Genomic DNA, 25,230 nt, shown 5'->3' on the forward strand with positions numbered 1-25,230 from the left:
TTAAGAGAAAAACACATGCCTGAATGTCTATGAAATTTTCAGTTATTCAGGTCACAGTTGTCTCAAAAGCAATTTTTCAAGAGACAACTGTACTTTCTGTTTTTTTTTTTTTGAAGGCGTCTCATCCAAGAAGCTTCTTCAGCTTTGACTGGACAGTGGGGAATGGAAGGATTTATACTCCTTGCAGACAGGTGGCCATTTCCATTCTTTTAGCGGGTCATTAAGGTCACCTGGAGGTTTATCTGTGTCATCAGGGTCACCTGATGAAAATGGGTGTGGAGCCTTTTTGGAATTGTTGAAAGGACTATATTGTAGATTGGAGATATGGTGTTGTATCCCCCCCCCCCTTTGTTGAGAGAGGGCTGTTCAGTTTTGCCATGATGGCTTCTTTAACCCCTCTTTCAAACCAGAGATCCTCTCTGTCCAAAATATGGTCTTTGTTGTCTTCAAAAGAGTGGGCCTGAATTTAAAAGACACAGGCCCCTGTCTTCCTTCACAGTTTTGATACTATGGTCACAATTTAAATTTTAATACCCTCAAACCATACCAAGCCTCACGTTTCCCCTGAGTACAGAGATGAAAATCCATGTTTAATCACCCAGAAAGGAATATTGAGAAATACTTAACTAAGGTAAAAATGGAAGATCTTAATTAAGAATTTTGGAGAGGTGATACAACTCAGCTTTCTTAATACCTTACAGATGAACCATAGGCATATTGGCAAGGGATTATGAACTATACAGTCCACATTAAGTTGAGAAAGTCTGTTATAGCTTCCTTAGGCAGTGTAAAACAGATAAAAGATCTGCATATACCTCTTTCTTACAGCTGGTTATGATTGGAATGTGAACACAATCTGAATAGGAGACATTTGGAAAAGAAATTAGCCTTTAAAAAAAAAAAAGGTGGCTTCCTAACTCAGTGACTCACACTTAGTCACCAATTTTATTCTTTACTCATATGGAAATTATAGTACTAAAGATTACACAGAAATGTTGGCAGACTTCACTGGATGACTGGATGTTCTTTGCTCTTCAAGAATTGGCAAGTCTCATCTTAGTCTCAGATATGCCTTCAAGCCTTAATTCACGAATTCTAATATGACAATCCTATAATATTTCTCTGAAATTAACTTAATTTAGTGTAATAAATGGAGTAAATAATTGATAGAATGCATTGGATTGCACATTAGGTTTCTTATCTTCTTACACAACAGAGGAACAGATTTATCCTAAAACCAGTTGTTGGATTGTTTGTGATAATTTTATAGTTTTATATGGTTTGCTATGGTCAAACTAAAATACTGCATAGGAAAATATCGTCAGTCTTTTTGCACATCTGTGATTTCATATGACAGAAGAGGTACTTGAGAAGTTGAGGCTCAATAGTGCTGTATAGTTAACTGCCTATAAGAGTGTGTAATATAAGCAAGCAGAGCATGTTTCAATCTTTTTATCACCTGGCAGATACAGGAATAACTGCAAAATTCAGATTACTATCGTATCTAGTGTAGTACAAAGTTTATTTATTAGATTTTGTCCTTTATTACTTTATAAGTAACTCAAGGCAGTGAACCTACACAATATTTCTTCCTCTTTTCCCCCTCAATAAGAACCCATGTGGGGGAGTTGGGCTGCGAGAGAAAATGACCCAAAATAATCCAACCGGCTTTCATGCCTTAAATGGACTAAACTTACAGTTTCCTTATTTCTAGACCAGCATCTTAACTACTACATGGTACCAAATGGTTCTGTTATCTTACTGGAGAAAGTCTTGCTTCCTCCAATATTATCTATCTGAATGTATTGAACTACAATACAGAGTTTGGCAAATATAATCAACATCCATTATGCAGGTCTGGGATCTATAGTCAACATGGAATGATTGTATTGATATCAGATGAAGCCTTCAAACCAGTGGTGAAATTCAATTTTTTTTACTACCGATTCGGTGGGCATGGTTTGGTGGGCGTAGCGTGGCTTGGTGAGCATGTCTTGGTAAGCGTGGCAGGGAAAGGATACTGCAAAATCTCCATTCCCATCCCACTCCAGGGGAAGGATACTGCAAAATCTCCATTTCTACCCCACTCTGGGGCCAGCCAGAGGTGGCATTTGCCGGTTCTCTGAACTACTCAGAATTTCCGCTACTGGTTCTCCAGAACCTGTTAGAACCTGCTGGATTTCACCCCTGCTTCAAACTAAACATTCCACATAGTTTCAGTTTTTGGTCAAAAATATAAGACTGTTCTTGGAAGTTGAAAATCATTCCAGAAAGTAACAGCAAATTATTTTCATATTTTTTATCAAGGAAGTTACCAAGACATATCACCAGGAGTTGAGCTGAACCCAAGAACCTTTATCTTTTAACTTTTAAAAAGAAATCCATAATCTTCTTAATTGAATGATCTCCGGCTGTCTTTCGGAAAAATATTGAATCTGAATCAACTTCTTCCCTTTTAATGGAGAAAGGTAAACCTAGCCTAGGCAAATGGAAAATGTGTTTTTCCTGTTCCTTATGCACAGCTGCTGCATCTGTGGACCATTGCTTTTAGAAGTACTCATGACAACCTTGGGGACTTCTCTATTCCAGAAGTAGTCAAAAGACCCTCAGCAGCAGATTTATTGGCTATTCTGAGAAACAGGGCTCAGTCAGCCTTGTGTCTAGTGTTTGCACTTTCCAAATGTCAGTTAATGACAGTAGTTTTAACTCTGCAAATATGAGCTCTTGATATGTTGCATAGTAACAAAAAAGGGATTAAATAGCAGGGTCTTCTGCTACAATGCTCTCTTGGAATCTTTCCACGCCTTCCTATCTGCAGAGACCATAGAGCTATAGAAAACTAACTTCTTTCTCCACTTAGAAATGTGGAAATCCATTTCTCTTGAGTGAATGGATTCTTGACTATTTGTGAAGTATACCTAGTCATGCTCCTAAGAGTAATGAGACACTGACTGAATTCACATATTGGGATAAATACAGATTCTTTACCTTGTTTTATTGAATACATTATAATTTGTTGGTTCATCTAACATATTGAACCAAAAACAAGAGTTGTATTAGCTGAGTTCATGCTGTATTATGCTACAGCTTATATTTTAACTCCCATAAATGCATATTGTTTTATTATTTGGTCTTTAGACTTACTTTTTTCTTAAGTTGGTGAAGGATTTTTTCATATATTGTATTTTACTGGAAATGTGTATTTTACAGAAGAAAAGGTTATAGCACCAATATGGAAGTAACTGGTATAAGGGGCTATTAAGATTCTTAATGAATGATTAGTAGTGACCATACTAATGACACTATAGAATAATGTGGATATCTCAATAGACAATGGACTGAATGGGTGAATAGCAAGCGGTAATGGTTAGGCATAACAGTAAATAATGTTTGGAATTACAGAATCAATGAGTGGTTTCAAATTCTGACAGATGCAGCCTAGTTTTTCTGCAACACACCAAGTTGGATGAAGATTAGATTGGGTTCTCAAACTTTACAGTATTGTGACCCCTTACTTAGCAATTCCTCGTCCAGCAATATGTAGAATTGGGTGACCCTTGTGGATCTGAAATAGAGGGCATTTACTTTGGACAATATAGAGAGGGGGGCACTATGAAGATTGTAAATGCAAAAATAGTTCACTGCAAATTTGTTCCAGGATTGGTTTGGATAGGCTTTTCATCCTGAAGCTCTCTCCAAATTGTTATCCCTCGAATTTGCTGACAGTTTGACAAGTCCTAGTTTGCGGTAAGAGCATACAATCATTTTTGAGTGAAGGAAAGTAATTGAGAGAGAGAGGTATGCTGCTCCTAGTTTCTCTCAGGCTACATCATCAACATGCTGTCTGTTGTGTTCTATTACTATCATTGTAGTGCTTAAATTTTATTATATGAAAACTTATGGTCAGAGAGATACACTGCACAGTGGACAGATCAAAAAGTAAATTTGGGTATTCAAGTGTACAATCTTAAAGTAGCATAGCTGATCTGAGAGTGACAGGGTGGAATAGCTTTGAAAAATAAATTTCTGGGATAGAGGCAACTAGATAGAAATGAATAGAGTGGCCTTGCTTATCTGTTTGTATACTCATAAATTCATTCTTTTTTTCTATTGCCATCACACACACACACACACACACACACACACACACACACACTCACAGTCCCAAAAATTGACTGCTGCCCCAAACTCTTTGTTGTGAAATTTGAAGCTAGAGCTGCTAAGAAGTAAAAGTGTTCTTCACCACGCTTCAGTATGACATTTCCTTGGCTACACTTGTGCTTTCTGAGTTCAGTTCTGAAAACTACCCCTTTCTTATTGGTCAAAATATCCTTAGGGACGCGGTGTCTCAGTGGCTAAGACACTGAGCTTGTTGATCAGAAAGGTTGGCAGTTCGGTTGTTCCAATCCCTAGTGCCGTGTAACGGAGTGAGCTCCCGTTACTTGTCCCAGCTTCTGCCAACCTAGCAGTAGAAAATGCAGGTAGAAAAATAAAGATCACTTTTGTGGGAAGGTAACAGTGTTCCATGCGCCTTCAGCATTTAGTCATGCTGTCCACATGACCACGGAGACATCTTTGGACAGCACTGGCTCTTCGGCTTTGAAATGGAGATGAGCACTGCCCCCTAGAGTCAGGAACGACTAGCACATATGTGCGAGGGGAACTTTTACCTTTTTAAAATATCCTTTCATAATCTGATGTCTTTCTGATGCTTTGGACTCAGAGACATAATTGTCGTTGAAAGACATCAAATGTCTGGGAATGTTTTTCTACCATTCTTCAACACAAAATTATTGGATAAGATAATAACGAGGCTGTTTTGAGAACGGTACCGTATGTGAGGTGAAAACTCTCCGAGAAAGCTTGAAAGTTACCACTTGTTTAGAGATTAGATTAAAATGTTGTCATTTCCCCTCCTAGCAAGAATACGAGGCATAATTTTGTTTTTGTTTAGTAATTCCTGCTCTCACTGTAAATTTCCTATCAGTATACCTATGTTTTGGTTTTTGGGTATAGAACTTTTACACAGGAAAGGCAGGATAACAAACTTGAAATACGAATCAAGCATATTGAATGCTTTAGTGCCAGGAAAGGTCTAGAGATACTTTGCAATCTGCAGATGAAATATAGAAGGGAAAAAGACAATTTACGTGAAAGCAGACATGGAGTGAGCAATTAACATTTTGGTATTTTAACAATGAAAGGTAATTGTGGATTAGCATTAGTTGAATTGCCATTACATGTAATGTAAAGTCCTGATTTTTTACTGCATTATAGAGATCGTTTAATTTTCTCTTAGCCTCTTGTGTGAAAGTTCATGATTAATATTATGCCAACCCAGCCAACTGTGGCTTATCCAATAAACGATTCAGGAAACAAACTCATAAATCCTGCCCAGTCTTATCACAGCTTGAAAATAGTTGTTTCTTGTAAGGTTTTTGTTTTGTAGTTCGTTAAGAAAACATTTTCTGTAGATGAGAAGAGATGCGTGGCTCTCACAATTCCTCTTGCCATATTGTGATTGGACTCTTCTCCAAGGTGGCGCAGTGGTTAAATGCAGCACTGCAGGCTACTGCTAGATCAGCAGGTCAGCGGTTCAAATCTCACCGGCTCAGGGTTGACTCAGCCTTCCATCCTTCCGAGGTGGGTAAAATGAGGACCCAGATTGTTGGGGGCAATATGCTGACTCTCTGTAAACCGCTTAGAGAGGCCTGAAAGGCCTATGAAGCGGTATATAAGTCTACTGCTATTGCTATTGCTATTGCTTTGAGAACTGTTAATATTAAACTTTGAATAAATAGCAATTAAAACAATATTGTTAAACTAACTGAGGTCAATTCTAGTGGGCAAATATTTTTTCCTCTTGATCCAAAAGTGTTGTTGCCAAGTAGATTATAAAGATACCTGCACACACATATTGTCATAATTTTTAAACAGGCATCTTATTTTAGTTCTTAAAGTTCTGCAGTTGTTGAACCTAGCCAATGAATGATGAATCTCTGCAGTTTATTCACACTCGTTGGTCTGTACTGGTCTTGAAGATGTACTTATCATATGCTAAAGGGTGACATAAGTCCAGTGATAGCTAACCTTTTTAGTGCCGAGTGGCCAAAGCGTGCATGCCCAACCCAAAGATGCAATACAAGTACCCCTGTGCATGCGCCCCACCCCTGCACATGCGCCCTGCCTCCTGTGCATGCACCCCACCCCCAAGCATGCATGCATGACACCTGCGCATGTACCCCTCCCCCATTTCTGGCTTCCAGGTTGGTGCAGGAGGATTTCCAGACCCCAAAATGGGGCATGGGGGAGGCGCATGTGCAGGGGTACAGCCCCCCTGTGCCTGTTTTGGCTTCCAGCTTGATGCAGGAAGCCTTCCAGGCCCAAAATGGGGGCACACATGTGCACGAACCCCCCAAATGCAATACAAGCACCCCATGCATGCACACGTGCATCCCCCACCTGCTCTCCTCCTGTGCATGCGCAGCAGAGACCCAAAGACCAGCTGACTGGCGGGAGGTGTGTGTTTATGCATGGGACAGCCGAGCTGGGCCGATGACTGGTGTGCCTGCAGAGAGGGCTCTGTGTTTCACCTGTGGCACCTGTCCCATAGGTTTGCCATCCTGGGTATAATCTTTGGATAACTTCATCAGTTTGTTTTTAGCTATTTTTCTTGACCTATGTGCAGTGTGAACATAGCAGAGTCCAATATCATTTATACATACATTCTATTCATTTAAAAACATTAGCTATATTGGCCGATTATAAGAAATTCAAAATAATAATGGGTCACAACTTTGCATAGAACCAATTAAAAAATGGAAAATATGTTAGCCTCCCCCAGAGGTTCTTCAAGTTGGTGCTAGTTTTGGGAATTCTTCTAAAAATTGTCTACCATCTAATATATGATATACAACAAATGTACACAATCCAATTTAATGCTTTTTGTTACACTGTAACATGTATGGACATTTTGCATGAACCTTTTTTAAAGATTGTCTTTAAAAAAGACAATCTTTAAAAAAGATTGTCATTACTTGGCAGTTTGGTCCACCAGTAAACAAAGATACAGCTTTGTCATGGATGATTCCTGCAAGCAAATAAACATAATGCCATTTTAATTTCAAGCCCCATTAGTAACAGACAGCAAGAACAAAATAGTACACCATTTCACCCTGTGAAATCACAGAAATCGCTATCCAGTAGTTTCATTTATAATCAGTGGCTTGCAATCCAGGTTTGATTGTTCCTTTCACCCCCCTCAGCTCCTACAGACATACTATATATATGCCTGTATATATACCTACACCAAAGTTTTCTTTTTATACCTTTACATTTCTACCTAGAGTTCTAAATATCGTTGACTTGTGTCTGGCATTTTAATTTCACTGTGTAGCTGCTGGCTATCCTACGTCAGATGCTGGATAGTGGTACTGAACCAATCTGTTAGTTAAAACATGAAAGCAAGTAATTTGGCAATGTGGGATATTGATATTGTAATATGCTATTGATATGCACTGTTTTTGAGTCATAACTAAATTGGATTTACTTATCATCAAGCCACAGTGATTTATTTTACTGTGTGTGTGTGTTTTTAGTAAGCAATAATATGTTAGCTTCTTTCCCCCTTTAAGAGCTGCCCCTGGCTATTAAAAGTTTGTCCATTCTTGTGGTAGGGAGTCACATATTATTTTGTTTTGCTTGTTTTTCAAAAATCCCATTCTTCTGGTAACAGGCCCACTCAAGCAAATACACTCAGTGGGTCAGATAAGAGTTTTCTTGATGGCTTTAGCAGTTGCTAAGTTATGGACTGTTTCACATTATAAAAAAACTGTCCTTCTCTTCCTGCTCGGCATGATTGCCAAAGAAAGTACTTTTTTTTTTGAGATGTCTGCATCTGTGCATTAACAAGTCTCTGGGTGACATTATGGGTCACTGTTTTCTTGGCAATGGTAAAGAAATGTTTTCCCATTTCCTTAATCTAGCAATTTCTCTGTTTCCCAGACTACACTAAAACTCGTGTCTTTTCTGGAAGTTTCTTTTACAGATCCTTTTTTTTACTTTGCTCATGAACAAGACAAAATAGTGCTGCACTACCAGTTTACTTGCCTGATGTGATTAGTGAAATCCTATATTTATTACTTGGTTTGGTAATAAATTAAAATTATGATCACCTAAGAATTTGTGACCAATCTTTGTAGGAAACAAAGGAGAAGCTAAAACAAATAGAGAAAAATGTATTTTGATTCAAACAGGAATTGGACACAGTTTTTGTTTGTCTTTTGTTGGTAGTATGAGAAAACTCTTGAGCAAAATATCCAGATCTCCATAAACTAAAGTGTGAACTTTAGTATTTGGGCATGTGGGAAAATGTGTTAAATCAATTTTATTTTCCTAAATTATATCAGTTACAGAATTTAGTCTTCCCTGATTCTGAAATCTAGATGCTCAAGTGCAGCATTCAATGTCTTTATTAATTCAAACATATCACAATCTGGCATAATTGTGGAGAGGTTCTTTGGCTTTCTCTTAGAAAAGGGCATGACTCTGGAACAAATTAATTTAGGTTAAGCCTATTGTTCTACATCTTGTGGTTAAATTATGTGTTGCGGAATTCAGTGAATCTACATTAGGTTTCTCAAACATGCAGCTTTTAGTGAGTCAAAATGCCAATCAAATCTAACCACACTGGCTAAAGATAAACATTTTTCTGAAGCATGTCATATCAACTTCCCAAAACCTGTTTTCTGATTCCCACTTACTTTCCCTAGGGCTTCACTTTGCATATATTCCTTCCATGCCTCTGCACTTTTAATTGTGGAATTTATACAGGGGTACATTCATCCTACCACATTGCCATTTGCACTAATATGTCACTAAATTTGAAGCAGTTACACTGTCAATTGCAACACATTAATTTGTACAGAGTAATACTGCAAATGTGTAACTCATCTTGGTTTTTTTTTTTGTCCTTTCCTCAATATTTGAGGTGGGGAATATCACATAAAATAATTCGAAAATAGAAGACCAGAATAAACCAAATCTGATGGTTTGGATATTTTTTCTCTCATGCATCGACATTATCTAAAGATGTTTGGACTAGTTCCGTCAAAGATACCTTCATAAACATGTACATATTTAGATTGTAAAATTAGAATTTTAAGAATAGGTATTAATTATGTTATCATTGGACATTATACCAAGCCACAGTTTGTGAAATAATTAAAAAGTTATATTTGCATGGCATACTGAAATGAAAACTAACCTGCTATATTTTAGGCTGCCTTTTGTGTACAGAAGGGTGGCTCAGTGGCTAAGACGCTGAGCTTGTTGATCAGAAAGGTCAGCAGTTCGGCGTTCGAATCCCTAGTGCCGCGTAATGGAGTGAGCTCCCATTACTTGTCCCAGCTTCTGCCAACCTAGCAATTCAAAAGCATGTAAAATGTAAGTAGACAAATAGGAATCATCTTTGATGGGAAGGTAACAGCGTTCTGTGTGCTTTCAGCGTTTAGTCATGCCAGCACATGACCACAGAGATATCTCTCGGACAACGCTGGCACTTTGTCTTTGAAACGGAGATGAACACTGCCCCCTAGAGTTGGGAATGACTAGCACATATGTGCAAAGGGAACCTTTACCGTTATTGTATACACACAGCTCTACAATTAGTGTATGGTTTAATTATTTTGTAAGAAGCAGAAAATTAAGCTAACTTAGTAAATCATAGATAACACAGTCTGGTTTACTTGTATCATTAAACCCTATCTCATGGGCTGTAAACCGTAGTAGCTGAGTTTGCAGATCATGATAGCAAAAAGTAAATAGCATAATGACTGAAAAATTTGATTTCTTTCACACAAGCCAAAACACACTAGAACAAGGCTTAATGTCCATTTTCTTAGAATCAGCTTTGATTGTAGTCCTGTATAGAGGTATTTGAAATTACTTCAGATTGGTGTACGTTACGCAATACTTTTAATTAAAAGCAGACTGGGTTTACTTTTAATTAAAAGGAGGCTTTTTAAAAAAACACTTTGAATTATAATGAAGGTCTTGAGCTGGAATTAGCCTTATTTTAAAATAAAAGCAGAATATTTTTTTTTGAATAAATACCTTAATAAAGTTGGAGACCAAGCACTAAGTTCAAAATGCATTCAGAGAAAAGGGTACCTACTGTCAAATTAAATTTTGCACCTTGATATGATTTTTTTATTGGGGTGGAAAAGCTGTGGCGTAGAAGATGTTTCCGAATAGCAATTGTATATGAACTTCAATCTAACTCTGCTGACTTATAGCAGTTGCTTTTCCTCCTCCTCCTCCTCCTCCTCCTCCTCCTCCTCCTCCTCCTCCTCCTCCTCCTCCTCCTCCTCCTCCTCCTCCTCCTCCTCCTCCTCCTCCTCCTCCTTCTTCTTCTTCTTCTTCTTCTTCTTCTGGTAGCCTCCTTTTATTTCCAAGAGTAAGAGGAGCTGTTGGCTATCCTAATCTTTCGGCAGATGAGTACCAGCTTTGAAAAATGTCTTGGAAATAATTTTCTTTTGATCTCCATATAAAAAAATCATTTTACATACATAGTTAGATGTAACTGTAAAATGAAAACCAAAGCACGGCTTATTATTGCATCAAAGTGTATTACCCGGGGGCACAGGTACACCTGCTCATCTTGATTGCAGCCCCTTAAGTTCTCTAGCAGTTGCTGCTGAAGTATAATATTAAAAGATGAAAAGCTTGGCGACTGTTTAAATCTACTTTTATTTATATGGAATGCATTTTAATACATGTATACACATATATTTATATACATACACATTTATCTTTATAGATATAAATGTGTTACGTGTGTATAATTATGCTTAACTTTCAATTAAATAAAATGTAGCTTTTATGTTGTTCCTACTCACTACTTTAAAAGAGCTGTACTCTTTTTGGATTACTATTCCCAGAAGGAGAAAAGACACATGCAGCTTTCTTCCTGGAGAAACTTGTAGTCCCATTGTTCGAAATAAATAATAGCTGAAAACTTTCAGGCTCATATACTTTCCTTCTGTATGGATACTTCTTATCCATTGTTTCAATTCAGTTCTGGTTTGTAGACATTTGTGTAATAATTAAAATGTTGGATTAGGACTGAGGAATCCTTGGTTTAGGACATTCCTTATCACTAACCCATAGAAAATAAATTATTTTGACTTCCTTCCTTTCCTCCCTCCCTCTTTCCCTCCTTCTCAGCCAAACCTATCATGAAGATTATTATTGAAAAAAAAATAGAGGAGGAAGTAATGTGTATAACATCTTGAGTTTGAAGGAAACATGACATACAAATCAAGTAAAAAATAACTGTGGATAAGTACTTGGGTCTTTCCTGAGAAATTCATATACGTTACAGTAGAATGTTGATTGGCAAAATCCACATTACCTGGTTTGTCAACATCAGAGTCATAAAGCATTATATGCAATGCCTGTGAATTATGTTTTTATGAGCAACTCCCATGATTGGAAAAACATTTTTTTAAAAAATAGGAATATTCTGTAGTGCCATCAAACCTTTATTTTCAGATGTCTCTTTCTTCAACTTGATCAATTTCCTCCCATGTTGCAGTATTTAAAAAATAGTAGCAAGTAACATAAGTTTTGTTCTCTTTTGTCTGTGTCTCCAGGCCAGAGAAATTCTGTGGCTATTGTTGTAGTGACTCTCCTACCTTTCTTTCCTGCTTCTCTAGCTCACGACAAGGTTGAGTTCTTGCTAAACATTTTTAAAAGCTTTATAAACAACAAGAACATCAAAAAAAACACATCAATAAATTGTAGCTTCCTGCAATAACACCAGCGAAAGGTGCTTGCTTGATACTTAGGTTGTTGAAAGAAACCCATATCAACCATAAAATAAGATGGTGAAGATCCTGTGGGACTTTCGAATGCAGGACAGATTGTCATTTGGAACATAACATGCCAGATATCATGGTTGCCGAAGCGTACAGTTTATTGATAGAGATGCCAGAGTCGAAGAAAAAGAACTGGGGAAAAATATCACGAAATATCGCGACCTGGCCATTGAAACTACACGGGTATAGATGAAACATGTAACATTGTCATTGGGGCACTTGATACCATGTCCAAGAATTTTATAAAACACATCAATAAATTGCAGCTTCCTGCAATAACACGAGCGGAACTGCAAAATGTTGCGCTACTCGGAACATTGTATATTTTCAGAAGATACTTGGTTGATACCCAGAACACTGGCAGCAACCCATAACAACCATTAGCACCAGCCAATGGTATTTGTGACACATTTTTAAATGTTCAGTTGACTGTGTTTCATGTTTTAATAATAATGATGATAATGATGCCTGGAGACTTCAGAATAGAAGAGAAAGAACTGGAGAAGATAACAAAATACAAAGACCTACAAATAGAAATAAAATGACTATACCAAAGGCAAGCAAGGGTGGTACCAATAATAATAGGTGCCTTGGGTGCAGTCCTAAAACAACTGGAGCACCACTTGAACACCATAAGCATGGACAAATTTGCCATCAGTCAATTGCAGAAGTTGGCTTTACTTGGAACTGCTTCCATCCTGTGACGATATCTGTAACACCATCAAACATCCAGATTATTCTATCCCAGGTCCTTGGTAAGGACTCAAAAGGTAGACAAAAATCTCAATCCCAGACTGAACATCTTGCTGATCGCTATGATTAATAATAATAATAATAATGAGCTTCCCCATATAAAATTCTATAGGTAGTTCTGTAATTATTTTAAATGATGTCTAGATTTACAGTTCTTAATAGTCCTGCAAATTGGACTCTTGGCTCATAGTAGGTAAACATTATCTAGTGTGAATCGGATAATTAAACCTCTGGGACACATTATTGCAGATCATATGTGGAAAACTGAGATTAAGCTGAACTCAAACTGAAAAGGTACCTTGAAAAATCCAAGACATTGGCATTGGATTTGCAGCCTCACAACCATCCTGAAAGGAATTTTGCAGTAAAAATTGTGTGGGTCTCAGTTTATGCTCCATAAGAAATGCTCTCTGGCATTTCTCTCTAGTGTTCCTCTGGCGCAGTGGGGTGGATATTAAGCCACTAGTTTTCCTCACCCCATCTCTCATCAGTTAAGCTAAGGCACCATATGTATGTCTTCTCATTATTGCCCTCCACTTTCCAGTTTTTCTAAGAAACAGCTTAGCGGCTCAACCTGCACAGTGGCGTGTTGAATATTTTCCCTTTCCTCCCTTGGTATGAAAAGCTAAATTTACCCAGTGATATGAATCAATTGCTGAGTGTGTAAGGGCGAAGGCCAGTAACTGCATGGAAGAATCGCAGATGAAGTGCTTATACTATAGTTCAATAGCAATTCATGCTCTCTTATTTCTTCCAGTAACCCACATCACCCTTTAATGTTTTTTTCCTACCTGTTTCAAAAGTAAGGCTGTTTGAATGTGGGAAAATTGTGGTTACAGACTAGTTGACAGTTTTACATTTCTATGTCTCTTTAGAAGCTATCCTGATGAATAGGATAGTTTCTAAAAGCAGGGAAACCTTTCCATGGTGTGACAATCAGAAGGCAAAAATAACAGTAAGTGCACTGAAACTGCCTGTAGTTCATAAGTGTGATATATTAAAGATTTCTTGCCTTATTGAAGCAAATGGATTTAGTTTGTGCAAAATTGCCCCAATCCTATAAGGCCTTGAACACCTGGTTTTATTACTGAATTTGGGAGCCTGGATAACTGGTTGAGCTTATGTCATAGTTATGTTTTTATCTTGGTTATAATATATGTTGTTATTCTCTTGTGATATTTTCATCAGGTTTTAATTCTCTGTTAGCTACAGAGTCATATCTCTTTTATAAATTGAATAAATTAATGAGTGCACTTCGCTCTTCATTCTGAAGAGAGTTCTTCAAATAGCTTTCCAAAAACTATAGTAGAGAGTTTATGTCAGAGTGCGCACAGGGTGACTACTATTTTGAGACAACCCAGGAGCAAAATACAATACACAGAGGTTTTATCTTTCAAACAGTGGTTTATATATAAGACTTATATATACATACATACATGTGTTAGGCAAATGCCAGGCAATCAATCAATCTTCAACTCTACACAGAGAACTACAATGGAGAGAGATACATGAGGAGAGATACATAAGGAGAGAGATACACCCTCACATGGCCTCCCTTATATATACAGCTTCTTAAAGTGGCAGTAGCCCTGCTGGCTTATTCTCATGGCATCATCTTGGTTTTACAGCCTTACAGCAGCTGGTCAGCTATTAAATCATCATTACCCTAACGCTCCTCTCATTTGAAGCTGAAGAGCTGAATGCTTTAACATATTCATGATGCTTTCTATTTCTATTATATCCTTGCCTCCTGCTCCGGTTCCTACTCTCATTGCTACAAATGCTACTAGTACCATTACTACTACTGCTGCTGGAACTACTGTTACATTAATTATCTACTGACTCTGTACACTGTCTCAATTTAACTGCTTCTCTCTCATAGAATGGAATTCGAAAGAATCTCATTTAGTTACCATATTTTTATTCTGCTTTTTTCTCTGAGAAATTAGGTGTCCCCAAATTCTCTGAAATAGGTTGGACTTAAAGTGATTGGTCCAAAGCTTTTCAGTTCATTTCAAGGTACAGTGAAAACTTGAAACTAAGTCTCGCCAGCCTAAGTTTAATGCTTGAACAACTATGCTATATAGGGCCTTTCATTATCCCCAAACTGAAATCTTATAATACAGTGGTAGGAAAGTTGCAGTCCAAACCCGCTGTATAGTTGATAAATCATACGGAGAGCCTATTTATAGGAAGGCAATATTGTTCTTAATAAAAAGGGAAGATCTACTTATTGTATTTAATTAAAAATGATGAACCATTACCAAGGCAATCTTCAGATAACCAAAACTTAAGTCCTTGTCAAAAGTGCAGCATGGAAACATCTCAGTCAGCCTCCCCTCACCCAGTCCATTTCTCATGAAGATAAAAGAGGGAGGAAAAATAGCATGTTCAGATTTGCAAGATTCTATACTATAACTGTTGTAATAAAACTGGATTTATATCTACATGGTGTCTCTTTCTTAACATGCTCTTCTTGATAGGCCTGATACTGATGAAGTACTCTCTTCCTTTTCTGTTGGTAGTCGAGCAAAGGATTTCTTGAAAATTTTAAGACTCAAATTTATTTATTTATTACTTTATTTATTAAAATTTATATGACCACTAAAACTCTGAATAAAGGCAAAGGTTCCCCTGGCATATATGTGCTAGTCGTTCCCGACTCTAGGGGGTGGTGCTCATCTCCATTTCAAAGCTGAAGAGCCAGCACTGTCTAAAGACTTCTCCATAGTCATGTGGCCTGCATGACTAAATGCCAAAGGTGCACAGAACACTGTTACCTTCCCACCAAAGATGGTTCCTATTTTTCTATTTGCATTTTTACATGCATTCGAACTGCTGGTTGGCAGAAGCTGAGACAAGAAACGGGAGCTCACTCCATTACCCGATGCTAGGATTTCAAACCGCCGAACTGCCGACCTTTCTGATCAACAAGCTCAGCATCTTAGCCACTGAGTACCGCGTCCCTCTTAAAACTTAATTCTTAACTCTGAATATAAAATCCACTTAACCACTCCTCTGGCAACAGCAATCAAACAAACCATTTGATAGGCTCTGTATTACTCTGGAATCAGTGGTGGGTTTCATCCTTACCTCTTGCAATGCTTCCGTGACGCTCCAGCTGCTCGACGGAGCGTCGCGCATGTGCTGTGTGCGCCGTGCATGGAAGCACAGAAGAATTCAAATACAGGTAAGGAGCTCAGGCAGGCGGGTGAGCCCTCTGGAGCGGTACCCGGTATTCCAGGCAGGCACCGGTACACCCGTACTGGGGCGTACTTCCTGCAACCCACCACTGCCTGGAGTCCCCTGACCCGCTGGCAAAACCAGGTCTGCAGGGCATTTCAAAAGAGTATCAAATTGGAGACCAATATTATATCTGCTAGGATGATGTGCCAAATCACAGAGTAGGTCCTTCATCTTGGCCCCATTATATGGACTCCCTTCAGAAGGGGAAAACAGAGCAGGGATAGAGGAAACACACGGAGAGAAGAAACGGGAGGAAATAAATGGAGAGTGCATTCTTTTTGTTTTTTGTTTCTGTAATAGTTTCTCTAACAGTGATTCTAGCCTTCGTTTACAGTAAATGGGCAATGGGCATGATCTGCATTCTGGGATTTGTAAGTATTACTATACAGCAAAATTTAAATTAGGCCTGTACAACCTACAGCCGGCCATGCAGCCCACAGGTGTTTTTTTAATACTAAATAAATCCACAGTGGGAGGCCTCCAATCTTGTCATCTTAAAAGATCAGTTGCTGAGGGCTTGCAGGCCTCATTATTGCTCTTTTGCTGATCTGTGATTATTTTTAATTTATGCATCTAATGCTTCGCATTCTAGGAGTTTGTACAGCCTGATTAGGCTGTCCTAATGAATTCATTTCTTTTAAATTCCAGTGTTTGATAAATATTGAACTATTAGGACTGAGACATCTATGGCCCATTAATTTGGGACATATTAAAGTAATGTTGGATGAATGCCTCTGTTGGGACTGAACTGCGTGAAAATGCTGATAGAAGACTAGAGCAAATTTTGAAGAAACTAAACTGGAAATACCAGGAAATGTAAATTAAATTTTGTAGGTTTCTCAGAAAACTTAAGCAATAAGGGTTGTGAATTACAGGAGCAGAAAAAAATTGCTTAATTGGGAGCCTGCTGACTATTGCCTATTTTGGCAGCAACTTGCAGGTTAAGGCATCCTGTATGAAGCAAAATATGAACAAAATACAAATTGTTGAACTCATATGTAAACATTAAGATAATCAAATTTGCATTTCACTAGGCAATGCAAAGGAGGAAGGACTTTCTGCATAACTAAACACCATTTCATATCTTTTCAATAGGAATAAATATAAGAGTAAAGTAGATGGCAAACTGCCCCAATTGCATAAAGTTTGAGCATAAGGAACGTATCTGCAGAATCTTTTAGAAAAGATTATCTATAAACGAACAGAGGAATTTAGACTTCAGATAAATAAGTGGTCAGAAGAAACTTATCTGTCTGATATTCCTCTCTCCTGAAGAGGCCTTTCAGAGTGTAAAATAAAATATTAGTTAATATCTTGATACATATACATTGGATGATATCGGAAACAGCAAGTATGATATATTCCAACAAATTTTCTAAAAGTTGCAGAAAATAGCCAACTGCGCAGTGGAAGGCTGTTTGGAACATGGTGTGAGAAAATTAATAAATTAGTCACTGTGGTTTAGAAACAAGGAATTGCCTGTTTGTCTTTTTGTTCCTTACAATTTTATTCAAAGTATTGCTGGCAGAAGCATTCTCATGAGGAATGCAATGAGGTAGGTCAGCATTACCTCAGGCATCTTTTACGGATGTGAGTCAGTGTGGTTTGACCAACACTGATTAGGTTCACCCAACATCTTAAGCCACAGTATGATTGTTTACTTTTAGGCTGACATGTTGGGGAAAGCTAGGCAGTCTTTTTTGTAAACCATGCCTACTTTGATAATGTAGCTAACTTTTTGTGGTTTATTTAATAAATCATGATTGAAACAAGGCAGACATAGGGTAAAACCCACATGGATCAGGTTGTTGGGTATGTAGAACATAGAAAATTTCTATGGGTATTAGTCGTTGGTTCCGGATCCTGTTGTAACCGGTATGAACACGCGCAACACATGCATGCATCCTTACCTCTTGAGATGTCTCCACGAGCCTCCATGACGCTCGAGCTGCTTGGTGGAGCATTGTGCAGGCGCCATGTGCTCTGTGCGCGGAAGCGCCGAAGAGCTCAAATACAGGTAAGGAGCTGAGGCAGGCGGGTGAACCCTCCAGAGCACCATACTGGAATGGTACCCGGTGCTCCGGGAGGCACCAGTACGCCTGTACCAGGGCATACCGCCTGCAACCCACCACTGATGGGTAGGTAAGCCTTAGTCATCTTCCTACATTCCAAGCGAGTACAAAACTAAAGGAGACATCACTATTTTAAGATGTGCGGGCTTCAACTCCCAGAATTCAGTAGCCAGTTAGCTGGAGGAATTCTGGGAGTTGAAGTTCACATATCTTAAGTGGCCAAGGTTTAGAAGCAAGTTCTGGCCAGTATTTTTATCTGTGGAAAAAGGCAAGGTTTCTCACAGTCCCCTCCCAAGTCAAGAGTTGAAAATAATTATATTTGGCTATTTCAACTAATATGTCAAAAAGACAAGTGGTATAGTGCCATTTTATTCACAGCAGCAAAACATTTGCAAGTACCCAAATAGATTTCTTTGACATATGGAGGTTCCACAGTGTCAGTGAGAAATATACAGAGAAGGAAGGAAGAAGAGAAAGAAAGAGGAAAAAAAGAAAGAAAAAAAAGTTTTTTTCACAAGAAGAATGCATTTCTTAATGATATTTATGTAAGCGATTGCCCAACATTTATACAACAGAGAAGTCTAAAATGTCCCTTCCCAATTACTTCAGCTCTGTTTCCCAGCAATGAGTAATTGCGGCTGTCCTGATCATCATCCTGCCAGCATTTCCTTTCTCACTTCCTGATGGTTTTATTTTTATTTTATATTTGGGTGGAATGAACAAAAGTAAAGCTGTATCTTTGTATTGTGAGGTTGGTACCACCATGGAAAACGTCTGGGAGGAATATAACCATCATTACCCTTTTCTATTTGTTTTCAATAGATTTTGTTTGACTTATAGTTTACTTATTTTTATTAAAAGAATAATAATTTTTCAGTTGCGTTTCCTTTTCTTCATGCTTGATTGTTTCTAAACTGACTTCTTTAAGCTTCCCTTTGTACTTTCTTGTTCTCAGTAATTACTCTTCCTGTAATTTTATAGCAAATATATCTGTGATTAGTTCTCTTTTGTTTTGTAGTATTGTACTCTGACGGGGTCTTTCTAATATTTCCTTCCTCTTTGATGGCCCTTAAAATTCATTGTCCAAACCAATTATGTCTCTGGTTTTGAATCAGGAATCTGGTAAGACCTTTTCAGACTAGTGCATTTTATTGAAAGACCTAGTTCACAACAGATTATACCTTTTATTAAAAAGTGTTATTCTTAAAAAAACACACACCCCACCAGACATTTTCTCTCTTTTTTTTTGCTACCGTAGACTAACATGTTTCTCTTCCCACAATCTCTTGCTTTGATAATTGTGGTGGGGTGGAATTAGATTTTATCTCTTCCAGCATACAGTAAAGTTGGAAATCTCATATTAGAAGTAAAACACGAAGAAAAAACTCTGCTCCTTCCAATAATAACATATTGCCCTTTAGTTAGCTTTTAATGTGTTTTCAACCACTCAATAAAATGAGATGTTGTAATTTTTCTTTGGTCTCCAGAATGAGCTTTTTAAATCAGCATGAATTAACCAGTTGGATTTTCAAATATATCCATAAATAACTTGTACAGTTGGGATTAAAAAGACAAAAGAAACTTCTTCAAGCAAATAGCAATAGGACATAGACTTATATACCGCTTCACAGTTCTTTATAGCCCTCTCTAAGCGATTTACTGAGTCAGCATATTGCCTGCAACAATCTGGGTCCTTTATCAAACTTGGAAGGATAGAAGACTGAATCAACTTTAAGCCGGTGAGATTCAAAAGGTTCTACCACAAAACCGCAGACAACAAAATTGCGGTCGACGAAAGCGCGTATGTGACGTCATCACAGCATGACGAAAAAGATCGAAAAAGATCGAAAAATGTAAAAATAAAGCTAAAACCTTCCCCTAACCCCCCCCCCAAACCTAACCCTAAACCTAACCCTAAACCTAACCCTTAACCTAACCCTAAACCTAACCCTAAACCTAACCCTTAACGTAACGAAAAACCTAACGCTAACCCTTAACCTAACACTAAACGTAACGCTAACGCTCTAACCCTAACCCTTAACCTAACCCTTACCTTTATGTGAATCGGCTTGCTGTAATTTAATTTTTATTTCAATTTTTCGATCTTTTTCGTCGCGTTGTGATGACGTCACATACGCGATTTCATCGACCGCGCTTTTGTGGAACGCGCTTTTGACGTGTCACGGATTCAAACTGTTGGCAGCCGACAGTCAACAGAAATAATCTCAGTTCTGCATTCTAACCACTGTGCCATCACGGCTCTTAGAACTCTTCTTCTTGAGATGGTCTGGTACTTTCCTAGTGGTTTGGTCTGCTGCTCTCATAAACATCTCCACCCAGATGTTTTAGTCCACAATGTTAAGTGGTTGCCATGTGCCCAGCCCTACACTATAAAATAAAAGCAATGATGATTTTTCAGTAGGAGACATAAACTGACATCGTTTTGTCAATATCTTTATGGAGTCATTAGTTGTTCCATAAAAATCAAATTTACAGCAATTACTGATAATCCATATCTGTTGAAAGCATCTCCTGTTGTCTTCTTCCTTGTACATTTATTTTATCCCCAGTTTTGCCTTTAAAGAAGTTTGCGTGAGCTAATAAATTTATCATTCTGTTAGTTCCCAGATTCCCTAGACTTTTGTTTATATAGAGAATTGCTTTGGAAAAAAAAAAGTTTTCAAAGGAAATAAAACGGAATGAAGACGTAAAATATGACCAGATTAATCAACAAATAAAGCAGTAAAAGCAATGAAACTAAGCTTATATAAATTAAATGCAAGCACAAACACAAATCTAAAATTCTAATATAGAAATGTATCTGTACAATTAACGTGAATTAGAAAAACCAAACCAAAAATTTGTTCGATGTTGCTCAGGGGCCCCTTTGTGCCTACCATGCTCTTTCTTGCTTTTTAAAAAAAACTAAAAACATTGAATTTAAAAAAACGAAGGTGACAAAACTGCAAAGCAAATCACCACCTTCCATTACTGAAGTTTTCAAATATGCTGAATCAAAAAATTTCTCTCTTGGCAGATTTTTTAAAGAAAAACACTGAGTGCTGCACACTGCTTTGTTTTTGCAGTTAGAAGTGTGCTAAATGTTACAAGATAGAAATATTCCAACCCCAGAAATTTTCTAATGCTGTCCTAATCTTACTAGAAATATTCTGTTTTCCAATCAAATAATCTTGTGGGTTTTTTTTTTTTAGTATATAATTCATCTGATAACGGAGGAATAATGTTGAAATACTTTTGGTAACATGGGAACATTTCAGAACTGAAACATTTTAACCTTGAAACATGTGCCCACAGGTCATAAAAGGTTGAGAATTGCTATCTTAAATCTCTTAAAAACCCTCAGGTTATTTGGAAGAATTGCACCCATTGCACACAGTAGAGTTCATTTTTCTTTCCACAAAACACTAAGAAAAACTTTATTGCAGATAAGGAGAGGAAGTAATGTTTGTTCTCCTGTTACTTATGGGAACAAACAAATCTTACTTTTAGACCAGGATATTGGAATATGGCAAGGGTTAGTTTGATAACTTGATCCAGATTAATTATTTCCTAGCTCATTGGCTACATCAAAAAGTTTCTAGTTTGGAATTTGATCACAATTTTGAAAAGGTAATTAGTGGCCAGTTTGAGGTTCCTTATTTTGAACACCCTATTTTATATCTTTGCAAAACAAATACAATGCGGAGAAAACTTTGCTTGTATTTACTAATAACCTTTTAGAGCTATTGGGTCTAGTGGCCATTCAGCACTCACCTGCCAGGTACAACCTCCACTGGTCTTCCTAGGACCTAGGGAAGTGATGGATAACCTTTTTGTCGTCATGTGCCGGAAGCGCACATACGCAACAACTTTGGGCCTAGCAGGCCTCCCTGAAGTCTCCTGGGACAAAAAAAATGGGGTACGGGGAGCACCTGTCCCTGTGCATGCACACACAATTCCTCATCCCCTGTACATGCATCTTCTGCATGCGTCCCTCCCCCACGCATTCTTAGCAAAGGTCCAAAAATTGGCTGGCGGGAGGCACATGCACATGCGCGGTGGAACTGAGCTGGGGCAATGGCACGTGTGCCTGCAGAGAGGGCTCCGTATGCCACAAGTTCACCACCACAGACCTGGGGCCTCCTCCAACTTATAGTCTGTCCTGGCTCTCTAATTTGCATGTGGCTTATGCTGGCTCTCTTAGGACCTCTCCTGCCACCTGCCCTTCTTACCTGTAAGTCCTACCTCTTGCTGCTTAATGATCTTTGTATCTTGGGTTACAATAGTAATCAGGACTGCCCTGGATTGTCATTGGTAAACAATGTGGTAATGTGAAGTTGTGCTTTATGTTTGTACAATTTATTGCTGCATTTATTGCTGTAGCTGTACCTTGAAAAAAAATTGTATTGAAAGTCATAAACTCCTGTGAAATAGTAAGAATTTAACCAGCTTGTGTAAAAAAGTCGTTAAAATTCTTCTGTAATAGTCAACCAAAACTGAATATAGTATTGCTTGATTTTTTTTTCTTGTTCCCATTTGAATAATCAGTTTGTCTACCTGGGCACTGTTCTGCAGGAGACTTTTCCTGTTTCTGAATTGTTTGATTGCAACATACTGTATCATCCAAAAATATTAGCATGTGTGTTTCGTACGTTGCATTCCTTGTGAAGAGAATTGTAAAGTGTTTCTATGGGACACAATTATGGGGGACTTTCTTTGGAGGCCTCAAAACATTTTGAAAAGATTATACGTATTTATTCATATCTCACTCTTTATAGTTTACATTTCAGTAATTGATTAATTTTTTGTGACTTTGTGTTTGATCTCTGTCTCTGAATCTTTTCATTTTCTTGTCTCATTCTTTAGGCTCCAGACAAAAGGAAAGCATTAGAAGAGACCAAAGCATACACAACCCAATCTTTAGCCAGTGTTGCTTACCAGATCAATGCATTGGCCAACAATGTGCTCCAACTATTGGATATTCAAGCCTCCCAACTTCGGAGAATGGAATCCTCTATTAATCATATTTCACAGGTAATTATTTGCCATGGAATTAAGTTATTATGTATATTTTCTTTCCCCACAAACTGGGTAATGGTTTACTTCAAGATGTTGTCTGTAAGTATCTCAATTTATGTCATGATCTTCAGGCCTTGGGAGGCGAGACATGTTGTATCTGTGACATAAGCTTCACTGACTTAAAATTTGAGATAAACTATTCTTCACTTGCAGTATTTAGCTTCTTTTTTCTTCCCGATTTCACCATTTTCTTGATGTAATTCACTGTATAGTTTGGCCACTGTGGATTTAAAATATTCCTACTTGGTCAATCATATTAGCTCAGATGGAAATAATAGATAATTGTAATATGTACCCGGGTTTGCAAAAGGCAACTTTTGTAAAATTTATATTGTTTTAATATTCATTAAGTAAATTATATTTTAAATATTAGCAATTGAACAAAATATTTTATGTTGACTTCTTAATGTTCTCTGAGCTTGGTGGTCATGCAGATGTTTCATTACCAAGCTAGGTAATGCAACATCATCACTGATAATATTACCTAGTCTGGTAATGAAATGTCTGTAAGAAGACAATCAAGCTCAGAAACACCAAGAACTCAAGAGATGAATCCTAGGAGATACACACACACACACACACACACACACACACACACACACACACACACACACAAAATCCTTAGTTAATGGCAGTTACTGGAACTGGGATTCCTGCGTCTGAAAGATGCACTTGCAAAGCTTAACATCCCATGACTGTTCCTGGGCAATCTCTACAATCCCTGTTGCCATTGTTAAGCCTACTTCACAGATTGTTAAATGAGGCTCTTCTTGCAATCATGCAGGCTCCCAATAGCCAAAGTCAATGTATAGCAAAGATCCAGGTGCTTGTAGAGAGACCATCATGTCAAGTGAGAGTTGTTTGCCAAGCACACAGATTATAATAAATGTGAATGCAGGGTGCTCAGATGGTCAAAAGTTCAAAGACCAGTTAAACGTTTCATTTGTTCAGTGCTATTGTAAAATTAAATAATTGTTAAACAAGTGTTTGTTAACCGAAAACTATCTGTATGTTTTATCATTAAAATATTTTTCTATTTGTTTTGTTTTAAAACATAGGAATTTAAAAAAAAATGGCATTAAAAATAAATTTATACAGTACTAGGTAAAGGTAAAGGTTACCCTCGCACATATGTGCTAGTCGTTCCCAACTATAGGGGGTGTTGCTCATCTCCGTTTCAAAGCCAAAGAGCCAGCACTGTCCAAAGATGTCCCCTTGGTCATGTGGCTGGCATGACTAAATGCCGAAGGCGCACGGAACGCTGTTACATTCCCACCAAAGATGGTCTCTATTTTTCTACTTGCATTTTTACATGCTTTCAAACTGCTAGGGACAAGTATCAGGAGCTCACACCATTACGCAGTGCTAGGGATTCGAACTGCTGAACTGTCAACCTTTCTGATTGGCAAGGTCAGCATCTTAGCCACTGAGCTCCCACATCCCTTTTGTACTACTACATTAAAAGTACTTATAAGTACTACAGCTAGTGAACTATTTGCATAATTAGGCAAATCAATTTCTGAGAAGAAGCTTCCCATTTTATTTTGTAATAACTGCTTTCATGAACCTGAACTAATCATATTTTAAAATAAATAACACAATATATATTTTTAAACCGTGCCATAAGGATATTAACATGTTTAGGGAAATAGATTGCTTAAACTTTTAAGTCTGTTATTTTATATTGTGTTGCCTTATTAATACTAGTTAAGCCATAATCTAAGTACAAAAAGCACAGCCATTTGTTTTGATAAGTTTTTGGCTTGGTATGAAGGCTGTATTATGTACAGAAACATTCAAGTCCCCTGGGTTATTTTTTTTTAATGATAAATAATTCTTGCTTTGTAACGTAGCAGGGGAGCATTTACTGGGACTGTAAATGCTTTTTTATCTGAGAACTTTTGGAAATTAATTTAAATTCATTATCCTCTTCAGGTTTCTTTATAAAATTAACTTTTAAATTCAGTTTTAGTTATGTGCTATCATTTTCAACATTAATAAAACTAAATTGTTAGTCATACTTCTCAAGGCACTAAAACACAATTCTTATCTGTTGATTGATTTCACTTGTAATTAACCACAGTAATGTATGAAAAGGAAATGCTATTTATAAACACATACTTGGTTGTTCGTTTTTTGGCCATCTTATTTTAATACTGCTGAAGTGGAATGTTTTAAATTCTGCAATGTGCACAGGAAAA

General features: G+C 37.6%; 1 protein-coding gene across 6 annotated transcripts in view; it reads left to right on the top strand.

Annotated features, from left to right (window-relative positions):
- Positions 1 to 25,230, top strand: part of ABI1 (abl interactor 1) — an 86,148-nt gene that overhangs the window by 12,332 nt on the left and 48,586 nt on the right. For all 6 annotated transcript variants that reach the window (XM_014053129.2, XM_014053137.2, XM_087712597.1 and 3 more), the window contains exon 2: positions 22,817 to 22,984. In XM_014053129.2, the coding sequence (XP_013908604.1) occupies positions 22,817 to 22,984 (168 nt within the window). The remainder of the gene's footprint in view (positions 1 to 22,816; positions 22,985 to 25,230) is intronic.

Source organism: Thamnophis sirtalis, unplaced genomic scaffold (assembly GCF_051295495.1).
Source record: "Thamnophis sirtalis isolate CommonGarterSnake01/CBP01778 unplaced genomic scaffold, rThaSir2_p1.2 scaffold_4, whole genome shotgun sequence".
Lineage (NCBI taxonomy): Eukaryota > Metazoa > Chordata > Lepidosauria > Squamata > Natricidae > Thamnophis > Thamnophis sirtalis.